The 11737-nt window shown below is 43.0% G+C and overlaps 2 protein-coding genes across 2 annotated transcripts; both read left to right on the top strand.

Annotated features, from left to right (window-relative positions):
• Positions 1-372: 372 nt before the first annotated feature.
• Positions 373-1612, top strand: LOC121134279 (olfactory receptor 2H1). The gene has a single exon (XM_040732310.1). The coding sequence runs from the start codon at positions 599-601 to the stop codon at positions 1535-1537; it is 939 nt and encodes a 312-aa protein (XP_040588244.1). The 5' UTR covers positions 373-598; the 3' UTR covers positions 1538-1612.
• A 5904-nt stretch (positions 1613-7516) lies between these two features.
• Positions 7517-8574, top strand: LOC110339532 (olfactory receptor 2H2). The gene has a single exon (XM_040732311.1). The coding sequence runs from the start codon at positions 7517-7519 to the stop codon at positions 8447-8449; it is 933 nt and encodes a 310-aa protein (XP_040588245.1). The 3' UTR covers positions 8450-8574.
• The last annotated feature ends 3163 nt before the right edge of the window (positions 8575-11737 follow it).

Here is an 11737-nt window from a genome sequence, read left to right on the forward strand (position 1 = left end):
TTTCCACACATATATTAAGAATTTTAGGTAAGGGTTTTTCACTTGAAGGGAAAATAATTGTTCCAATTTATGAGCTGTAAAGATTGTTTTTTATTTAATTTTGTTTTATGTTCATGAATGTTTATAAATATTCAATCTGCAAATGTGCACTAAATAGAACACAAATGCCACCGGAAAGTAAGATAAATCCTTGCTAATGTTTATCATCAGATCACCAATCAGCCACACAATTCATTGTCATCCTGGCCACACAGAAGGAACAATTTCAACAGGCCAGTGTTCACAGCATGACATATGCTTAGCAAATGTTTGTGGTGATGGGGAAGATTAAAAAGTGAATTCATGTTTTTAATCAGTTTCTTTTGCCCTTAACCAAACAATTGGATGCTCCAGTGGGAGGAACCATTTGTTCCTGGTTTCCTCAGGACCACTAGACATTTGACTAAAAGCCCAAGGAGAAGACCATGAGCAGCAGGACAACACAAGGAGCTCCTGGGTCATGTGCCCAAGACAGCAAATGTCAAATAGCAGAATTTCATGACATTGAATCATGATGACAGGAGAGCAACTCCAGCTGGATTCATAGTAGAAAACAGTCATGGTCAACCACAGCTCCCCAGTGGGATTCCTCCTGCTGGGATTCTCTGAACATCCACACCTGGAAAAGATTCTCTTTGTGGTTGTCTTGTGCTCCTACCTCCTCACCCTCCTGGGAAACACACTCATCCTCCTGCTGTCCACCCTGGACCCCAGGCTCCACTCTCCAATGTACTTCTTCCTCTCCAACCTCTCCTTCCTGGACCTCTGCTTCACCACAACCTGTGTCCCCCAGATGCTGGTCAACCTCTGGGGCCCCACAAAGACCATCAGCTTCCTGGGATGCTCTGTCCAGCTCTTCATCTTCTTGTCCTTGGGAACCACCGAGTGCATCCTCCTGACCGTGATGGCCTTTGACCGCTATGTGGCTGTCTGCCAACCCCTGCACTATGCCACCATCATCCACCCCCGCCTGTGTCGGCAGCTGGCAGCTGTGGCCTGGATGATGGGGCTGCTTCAATCTTTAGTTCAGACACCTCCCACCCTCAGCCTGCCCTTCTGTCCCCACAGGCAGATAGATGACTTTTTATGTGAAGTCCCATCTCTCATTCGACTCTCCTGTGGGGACACTACTTTCAATGAGATTCAGTTGGCTGTGTCCAGTGTCATCCTTGTGGTTGTGCCTCTAAGCCTCATCCTTGTCTCTTACAGTGCCATTGCCAGGGCAGTGCTGAGGATAAACTCAGCTGAAGCATGGAAAAAGGCTTTAGGGACCTGCTCTTCCCACCTCATTGTGGTCACCCTCTTCTACAGCTCAGTCATTGCTGTCTATCTGCAGCCCAAAAATCCCTATGCCCAAGAGAGGGGCAAGTTCTTTGGTCTCTTCTATGCAGTGGGAACTCCTACACTCAACCCTCTCATTTATACCCTGAGGAACAAGGAGGTAAAAAGGGCATTCTGGAGGCTGTTGGGGAAAAATGGGGACTCCAAAAATACCTAACAGAGAAATCTTGGGGCAGGAGAATTGGTAGGTCATCTTGGTAGACACATTAAAATCTTTTTAATGAAACCAGGGAGAGATCGGTAATTGGAGCATGAATGACTGGTGCATACAACAGGAGAGATGTGAAGACAACAATGGGGACCTGAGTTACCTACTTAGGAGTCTTGCTTCAACTCTAGTTCCGCTCATGTTTTATCAGTATGTACAGTTACTATAATGTAGTGAAGGATTTTGTAACCATGTGGCTTTCAGTTGGTTTGACAGACCCCCACTGATGGTAAGTATTTCTAGCCTTGCCAACATTAGATATCCAATAGTTGGCAGCCTTGTCTCAACAGAGTTCAGTGAATAGCAGGCCTGAACCATTTCCTAATGGATAGTTTTCTTGCAACTGCAGGATAACCTTGACCAAGAACTCTAGAGGCCAAGAATTCCTTCCACCATTGATGCTTCAGTACTCTAGAATCTGGTGGGTCAGATGTGCAAAGCAGCAATGGTACAATAGCTCTTGCTCTGTGGTCTAGTCATTCACCAGTAAGTGGTTCTGTGACAAAAGCCCATCACTGAAATTTGCTTCACAGGCATTAGTGGTTTATTACCAGTGGTGCTAAATGTGAACACAGGAATCTGTTCTTACTGTGAAAGGATGTCACGTCAGGGTCCAGACTATCAAATCACTAACAACTTCAAAATTTTGAGGAGCCCTAGATCTTTATGGATTTTATTTCCCACTCTCTGAACTATTAGAAATGTCTCCAGTACACATCCCTTCTGGTTGACTCTGCTTAACCAATGCAATTTCAATTAAGCTGATGATTACATTTTCTGGCATACTAAAAAACAGTTGTTAAACTTAATCGCGATTAAAGAGCAAATTAGACAATTGTCAGTAGTAGCTAATACTTTCAAAGTCCTGTGAAAACACTTCATGTGGCAAATTCTACAAACAAGTGATGAAGATCCTAATACAGAATACTTTGTATAAAATTCTCAGAAATTTTACATCCTGAAGAAATGTTCTGAAAGCCATAAATAAGTTGCTTATCAACAAATCTTATTAAAATAAGCCTTGGGGTGTTATTTCTAATTTCACTATTAAAACTACAAGTAAAATGCTTTAAGTCTTTTTTAGCAATAATGTGTATTTTAGGTAATGTATATTTAAAATAAAATTTAGGTAATGAGTTTTGCTACATTTATTTCAAACCATGTTGAATCAATGAATGGACTGAAAGTCTTTGAATATTAGAGGGGTTAATACTTGTGTGGCTTTTAAACTTTCAAATTAATGGATCTATGAAAATGAGTTTCTGAAAAGTTTGGAAATTTGCAATTGATTTCATGTGATAGGCTTGTGTCATACAGGTGTGTTCGTGTGTGTGTATGTATGCACACGCACATGCATGCACACGTACACACATATATGTCTGCAGGTATATGGAGAACTCTAGAAAATGTTATTTTATGTGGATTTATATCTTTAAAAGCTTGTGAATGCTTGAGGGTATATATGAAATCATGTGTGTGCAGGAGTCCTCAGAGGCCAAAAGAAAGCATTGGATGCCCTGAAACTGGAATTATAGGCAATTGTGAGCTATAGTGTGTGTGCTAGGATTTGAATCCAGGTGCTTTGTAAGAACAATAAGCACTCCTAACTGCTGAGCCACATTTTTAAATATTTCATGTGAATCATCAACAGTTCTGAACATATTTCTAGAACTTTCTTAACTTTCAGACAATATTTAGAGTAGCAAATGTTACCTTTTTCATATTCTGAAAATATATTCATGAGCAAATTATCATAACCAAGTTTATAAGTTTGCTCAATTTTCCTTTAATAAATGGTCATTATTATCATGTGCCTACAATTAATATTCTCTTCCTCATATAAATCTTGTCATGTTTATTGTTACAACTTTCTTTTCAGTCCAAATTTGTGCTTACTCCTAATGCTGTTTTTCCAGAGACCACCACAATCATTCCTTTGTCCTAGAGAGGAAAAAATATTATGAGGTTGGAGAAGTGGCTCGATATTTAAAGTACTTGTTCCTCTTCCAGAAGACTCAAATTCTGTTTCTAACACACTCAACAGGCAACTCACAAATACATGCCAGCCCAGTCCCATGAGATCAGAAATCCTCTTCTGGCCTCTGTAGGTATCTGTCTTAAACAGCATACACGTAAATAAAAAATCTTATTTTAATTATTTAAAAGAATAGAATTGTTATAATAAAATATGTCCAAACATCATTAAAAAGTAAACTTGTAGAAACCTAAATTGAAATAAATTGTATTCAAACAAAGATAATAAATATTTATATTCATGATTTCCTAGTTGTTTTATTTATGCTCTGTGGCCATTTGTGTCCATGACTTCTAGATGATAAAATATTGTATCATTCACTGACCACAGTGTGTAACTGTCCATTTCTTTCCAATTCTATGTAGTTGTGATATATCATCTCAACAGGTTTATTTGTTTGGTTGATTAGCTGGGAGTTTTTTTGTTTGTTTTGTTTTGTTTTTGAGACAAGGTCTCCTTATATAGCCTTATCTGTCCTGGAACTTGCTATGTAGAACACTCTGACCTTGGACTCACAGAGATCCATCTGCCTCTGACTCCTGAGTGCTAGGATTAAAGATACAACGTATAATGCTGTTCTCCTCCCTCTGTCGAGTGAATATAGATTCATGTTTTTACCGTTGCTACAACTGTGACTCAACACACTAAAGAACCACTGTGGAATCTGCCAACTACTAACTATATGCATTTGAGTTCCATATTCAGAGCTCAAAACTAAGATCCAGTTATAATCATGGCCCTGATACATCCACCTTCATTTGAACTAGGAAAATGGAACATATATTCACATTATGATGCTTGGTTTGCATTAGATGAGCGGTAGACAAGTATCCAAGTCAAACCTAGGATTTGATCATCCTGTGTTATTACAATGCAGGATGTTTCAGAAGAATTAAGCAGAAGCGGGGGAGGGAGTTTGAGAGATGCTTAAAGTATAATCCAGTGTAGATAAATGAATGAAGAGGAATGTCTGGATGATTGTTGTGGGATATTTGATCTCACTGTGACATCTCGAGCCTGTGTTAATACAACAGTTAACTTAAAATCAGGGGTTGGAGACAGCAATTAGCCAACCAGACTTAGCCATAGAGAAGCCGGGAATATGGATAGAGAAGACACACAGGAAGGAGTAGGGAGGGACTTGGAGATTTCCTGCTTCTTCAATCTGGGATACGTGGAGAGAGGTGCTTTCTGGATCTCCATTAAAAAAGGGAAGGTCAGCTGGTCACTTCTCCGATTCTTTGATCTATCAAGTTTTCACTCCAATATCTGATTCCTCAGTCTTTATTGTTACTAGAACAACTTACATAAAAACAATAGATGCTGGGTGGAGGGGACAGATGTGGCCCTGGTTATTCCAAATACTATCCTATTGAGAGAGAGATGCAGTGGGTGAACTATTGACCTACTGCAGTGGGGACTATTTGCTGTCATGTTTCCTCCAGAGTCCCATGCCCCCTCTATCATAATTACTAGCTAATTAATTGTCTATGGACTGTGGGACCCTTGGGTCTCAGACGAATTAATGAGCTGTTTCTCCATAGGACAGGAGTTCTGGGATCCCTCTTTCCACTAAATACCATGTCAGGTATTCCACCACCAGGACCACTAAAACAGGTGCTAACTTCTCCATACACCAAGGGAGAAGGCCATTTCTCTTGACCTCATTTGTGCTACAGAAGGTAGTGTATTGTAGTTGTTTACACAACTCTGATTTCTTACAAGTAATATTCCCTTAGCTTGTTGATTTAAACTTTCTTTGCTTCAACTTCTCATATTAGGAAGGTGCAGATATGTAGAGTTGTGGGGGATAATCTTAAGTGTGTAGACAAATGTTTAACACCCAGTTTGGCTAGAGGTGTGCAGGGCCTTATTTTGAAGTATTTGCTCTGTTTACACAATGTAAATATTCCTGGCAAGGAAGATTCCAGCTAATGATGGCTTAATAGCTAACTCACAAAACCTGAGAATTATCAAGAGGCGCTATGAGCTAGCTTTAACTCGTTGCATATTCATGTACTTAGAAAACTGCCTAGCAGTAAACATTAACAATTCTTATTAATACTAAGATCTAGCCACCCTTTCAGAACTGAGTAACCTCCTTATATTCAGTTTTCTTCTTGATGTTCATGAGGGGACTAGGCAATTGCTAGCCAAAGAGGCTATTCTCTGGTTGAAGGTAAGTAAAATGCTTCTATTCTGTAAATATTAGATGTATACTCAACAACCAAGCCTCAGGCTGTAAGGCAAGTGAATCCAGGGATTTTGTTTATTTGCCTCTGTATATTGTTATTGGAGGAGGCTCCTTAAAAAAAAAGATTTCAACTAGTGTGTGTGTGTGTGTGTGTGTGTGTGTGTTCATGTACATGTCAGTGTTTGCAGAGGCCAGAAAAGAACACTGGATTCCCTGGAGCTGGATCTATAGGACCTTGTGAACTGCCTGACATGGATGCTGGGAACAGAATGTTGGCTCTCAGGAAGGGCACCAAGCACTTTTAACTGATGAGCCAACTCTCCAGCCCATTCTGGGGCCCAAGCTGGCTTCAAGTTCACTATCCTCTTTCCTATGCCTCCTAAGTGCTAGCATGAAAGGAATGTGCCACCATGCTTGAACTAAGAGGTGAATTGTTATCACCTGTATTGAATCAGGTGGTCGCATGGTTTCATTCCTTCAACCTCTGAATAGGAGCAAACCACGGTCAGCACTGTTCCCCAGCAAGAATCCTCTTTCTGTATTTCTCTGAACATCAGTTCTGGGAAGTGTTCCCTAGAATCTTGGGCCTAATATCTATTGAGTGGGTGACCTGAGAGATGTTATTTACCCTGACAGTTCAATCCATTATAAAATTGGTAAGATCATTACAAGGATACGACGAAACCAGATGTTCACATAGCTGTGTACCACAACTGGCCCAAGGCAAACAGTCCACAGGTGTAAAATTCTATTAGAAAAAGGAGGGAATTATTACCAGACCTTCAATGACCCTTCAGATGACAAACCCCTGCCCTGGCTTGTAGCACAATGTTGCCACCTTAAAGCTTAAGAAAAAAGACAAATGCACAGACTAACAAATGCCAGGAAGACAGCTGGGTAGCGGTATGTACTTCAATCCCAGCATTCAGGAGGCAGAGGCAGACAGATCTCTAAGTTCCAGGCCAGCCTGATCTAGAAAGCCAGTTCCAGGACAGCAGGGCTACACAGAGAAACCCTGTCTGGAAAACGAGAGAGAGAGAGAGAGAGAGAGAGAGAGAGAGAGAGAGAGAGAGAGAGAGAGAGAGAGAGAGAGAGAGAGAGAGAGAGAGAGAGAGAGAGAGAGAGAGAGAGAGAGAGAGAGAGAGAGAGGAAGATACAGACTAGGAGGAACACTGCAAATGGAAGACATCAAAAGAGTAAAGAGAAGTCACTAAGGTAACAGAAATAAGACAGAAAAGGAGGGAGCAAACAGGCAAGAGAATAACCAAATTAGAAACAGAAGGTTGGTAAGAGCCATTGGTTGATGGATGAATGTGAGTTGGGTATCACTAAGGTAACACTAAAAAACAAACAAAAAAGAAAGAAAGAAAGAAAGAAAGAAAGAAAGAAAGAAAGAAAGAAAGAAAGAAAGAAAGAAAGAAAGCAAAGGGTGGTTAGCTACTATTTGACATCAGCATGCTTTGCCCTCCACCAGGAAACCAATGAGGATCCACCCGTTCTCCACCACGCCCACTTTTCTCTCCACTACCAGCTACCAGGCACTAACTGGCCGGGAGGAACGGTGGAAGAGGCCAAGTTAAGTGATGGGCCTGGAGAAGGGAGCCTAAGAACCCCGAGTCTAGCTTGTGTGTCCTGATAAGGGTGCATCTTTATCACACGACTCTGACAGCTTCATCCCTCCAACCAGACACAAAAGGTCATGGTCAACCACAGCTCCCCAGGGGGATTCCTCCTGCTGGGATTCTCTGAACACCCACGCCTGGAAAAGATTCTCTTTGTGGTTGTCTTGTGTTCCTACCTCATCACCCTCCTGGGAAACACACTCATCCTCCTGCTGTCCACCCTGGACCCCAGGCTCCACTCTCCAATGTACTTCTTCCTCTCCAACCTCTCCTTCCTGGACCTCTGCTTCACCACAACCTGTGTCCCCCAGATGCTGGTCAACCTCTGGGGCCCCACAAAGACCATCAGCTTCCTGGGATGCTCTGTCCAGCTCTTCATCTTCTTAATCCTGGGGACAACGGAGTGCGTCCTCCTGGCAGTGATGGCCTTTGACCGCTATGTGGCTGTCTGCCAACCCCTGCACTATGCCACCATCATCCACCCCCGCCTGTGCTGGCAGCTGGCAGCTGTGGCCTGGATCAGCGGCCTGGCGGAGTCAGTGGTTCAGACGCCAACCACTCTTCGCCTGCCCTTCTGTCCCCACCACCAGGTTGACAACTTCGTGTGTGAAGCCCCTGCTTTGATTCGACTGTCCTGTGGTGACACCACCTATATTGAGATACAAATGGCTGTTGCCAGTGTCTTCATTTTGCTTGTGCCTCTGAGTCTCATCCTTGTTTCCTATGGTGCCATCGCCAGGGCAGTGCTGAGGATAAGCTCTGCAAAGGGGCGCAGGAAAGCTTTTGGGACCTGCTCCTCTCACCTCATTGTGGTCACCCTCTTCTACAGCACAGTCCTTGCTGTCTCTCTGCAGCCCAGAAATCCCTATGCCAAAGAGAGGGGCAAGTTCTTTGGTCTCTTCTATGCAGTGGGAAATCCTACACTCAACCCTCTCATATACACTCTGAGGAACAAGGAGGTAAAAAGGGCGTTCTGGAGGCTGCTACAGAAGGGAGCAGAGTCCAACTGACTCTCTTTCTCTCTCCCTCCCTCCTTCTCTCTCTCTCTCCATATGCTGAAGGGAGATTCTGCATGCCTTTATTAAAAGGTTATGCTGTCATCCTCCTCAGACCTACCCTGCCACTGCAATGGATGACACAGTGCATGCTATGCAACACAAATATGAGAGATTCAGCCAAGGAGTATAGTTACGCCACATACAGATTACCAGAGGAATCAAATGCAATCTATCTGCATTATACTTTTGTTAATTCATATGCCTCATTTCACTGATTTTGCTTTTGATTTTATTCCCTCGCCAGAGAGTCACTGTCTTTTAAAGATTTTACTTTTATGCTATGTCTGTATGTGTGTGAGCAGGAAGAGGGTGTATGATTCCCTGGAGCTCAGGTTACAGATAGTTAATTTGAACTCTGGCCCTTTGAAAGAATATGAATGCTCTTAACCACTGAACCATCTCTCTTGCCCCTCATTACTATTTTTTTCCACTTCCAATTCTATTTCACACTCCAGTTTTGCTGTATCTCCCTTTGAGTTTCTTTTTTTATATTTCTTTATGCCTCTTCCTGTTTCAACCTCCAAATATCAGCAAGGGTTGAGAGGAAACTGAAACTTAGTTCAGAAACCCACCCCTCCCCAAAAGAAAATAATGTTAGTATGTTTGCCTAAAATTTAGACCCTGTGACTTCCAGTCAGACCGTTCCCAAATGCGTGCTGAGCTTCCCACACCATAATAGAATGTTCCAGTATCCTTACCTTGAGGCCAGAACAAAGCCTTGGGGAGCAGCCTGAACTGCAGTCCTAGTGCTAGTCAGCTCACAAAAAGAAATGACTTCCCTTTAAGGGGGGGAACTGGGCAGACAGAACAATTGAGCGCTGATATTTTGGTGTCATCTACTGGCCAGATTTGGAACTGCATTAATATACCGACAAGTCATCTACTCATTAATTTGCAGCCAATGTAATATTCTTAGATGTCTCGTGATGCTCCAGGTACCATTGAGAGTATTTTACAACCCTTGACGCATTTAATTCTTGTGGCATTACAAAGCTTTTTCAGGAGCAAAAACTAAGAGTTCAATTACCATCTCAAAGTTCTCAGTCAGGACTGGCAGCCAGGAAAGCAGAATCCAGATCCCCAACTCTAAGTCCTGCTTTGATATACATAGAGCCTTCCTAGCCCAAGTGAGAAGCCTCAATCTGTCCTCAAACTAAAGAGGAGCCCATCTTAACTAGACATGTGTCCATCCTGAGACTTGCCTCCCTATTGGAAGTATCCCAAGTGAGAACAGTAGAAACAGAAAACAACTTTGGCAAGAAATTTGAGCCTGGGAGTTTGTCTCAGTTGGGCAGAGCTTCCCAGCATGTGCAAGGCCAAGGCTTGAGTCAAGAGGAGTCACCGCAAATCTGTGCTGTGTTGTGTTTACTTCCCAGCCTCCATCAAAGCGAGCCTTCCAAGTCTCACACTGTGAACGATTAACCATTCCCCCAGACCTGCACTAAAAATGAGCCTTCAAAACACACAGCTTCATCTTCTGTATTTATTTTTGAGTCAGGGTCTCACTATGTAGCCCTGGCTTCTGACTTCTGAATGGTGGGATTAAAGGCATGTCGCTAAACTCAGCACTACATGAGTCTCCTTTTGTTTTTGTTTGTAGAAGGGGTTTCCTGTGTGGCCCTGGAGGTCCTGGAACTCACGCTATAGACCTGGCTGGCCTGGAACGCTGGTATCTGCCAGCCTCGGTGCTGGGATTAAAGGTGTGTGCCACCAGCTAACACAGGTCTCTTTAACAAGCTGATTACTTTGAGCTAAAGGCTACAGGAAATCAACCCCCAGGGAATGCTGCCTAGCAGGGAACAAATTTTCCTTTTCTAAAGTAAATTTACATTTGAAAAGGCCTCATTCTTATCAGTGAAGAGGGTACTTGCTTAAATCTGCATAACAAGTTTTTATTCACAGGCCCGGTATTTACCACACTTTCCCTGATCTCCTTTCTGTTAACATAACTCCCCTCCACCAGCTTCCTAAGAAGCGAAAGACCCTTTCTCCTTTGGGTAGACTAACTTGTATAAGGTCATTCCCACCACATCACTAGTTCACATTATTAATCTTTTACCTGCCTTCAAGACCTCAGCTAGAGAACCCATGACAGAGGACTTTCCCCTCTTCTACGTACACCATTTTGCTGCACCAGAGCCTGCCATGCCCACACACCTGTATTTCTAGGCAGCTGGAAGATCACCTAGAACAGTGGTTCTCAACCTTCCTAATGCTACAACCCTTTAAATAGTTCCTCACGTTGTCGTGACCCCCAACTATAAAATTACCCGTTTCAACTTCATAACTGCAACTTTACTGTTATGAACAGTAGTGTAAATATCTGATACGAAAGATATCTGATATGCGAGCTCTGTGAAAGGGTCATTGATCCCCAAAGGGGTCATGAACCACAGGTTGAGAATGCTGCACTAGAGTCTGGTGTTACTTCTTGCCCCAGGGGGGGCTATAAAAGTGGATAAAATGCAAATGATTGTTAATATTTTTTTTAAATCACATGCTTGAGAGGCAGCTTGATGTGGAGCCCACTATTGCCTTTTGGTTAATGGAATGCAAAGGATAAAGTAAATAATCCCTTGCTCTAAAAGCCTTAACAAATAAGCCAAAATCTGCCTGTCTCAGGCAGCTGAAGGTTATGGAGTATTGTGAGGGGGAAGCTGCAATTAGCAGAGTCATCTTTAAACAAGACAGGCAGAAAGGGCAGGTCTGAGGTGGCAATGCATAGTCTGGATATTGGCTCCACTTCCTCTTGCTGACAATGTTCCTTCCCCGCCCCTCCCCCCAGTTTCAGTCTCCCGGCCAAGAAAAGAGCATACAACCCCACACTCCATAGACTGTTTCGAAGGATCTGTCTCTCTCTCCTCTCCCTCTCGGAGGCCATCTTGCTCACTTCTCTTTCCCAGTAACCAACGAGTCCAGTCAGCACTTCTTAAATGGAGCCAGGTGCAGTGGCTCATGACTGCAATCCCTCGGAAAGCTGCAAGGGAACTTCTGTAAATTTAAAACCTGGACTACCCAGCCAGAGCCAAATAACAAGACCCTGTCTCAAAAATAAAATCAGTTGCTGGGCACAATGCTTAACACCTACAATCCAGCACTTGGAAGGCCCGAGGCAAGATCACCATGATTCAAGGCCAGCCTGGGCTATATAGTAAGTACCATGCTCCTATGTGACAAGGCACTGTATCAAAAAACAAACAAATAACAGATGTTATGGTGGAAGCTTCACCCCAGCCCCTG

The sequence above is a fragment of the Mesocricetus auratus genome, unplaced genomic scaffold (assembly GCF_017639785.1).
Source record: "Mesocricetus auratus isolate SY011 unplaced genomic scaffold, BCM_Maur_2.0 Super-Scaffold_100027, whole genome shotgun sequence".
Taxonomy (NCBI): Eukaryota; Metazoa; Chordata; class Mammalia; order Rodentia; family Cricetidae; genus Mesocricetus; species Mesocricetus auratus.

Bases quoted from the DNA above. Each gene is read 5' to 3' on its own strand.
- LOC110339532 (XM_040732311.1), top strand. From the start codon at position 7,517: ATGGTCAACCACAGCTCCCCAGGGGGATTCCTCCTGCTGGGATTCTCT.
- LOC121134279 (XM_040732310.1), top strand. From the start codon at position 599: ATGGTCAACCACAGCTCCCCAGTGGGATTCCTCCTGCTGGGATTCTCT.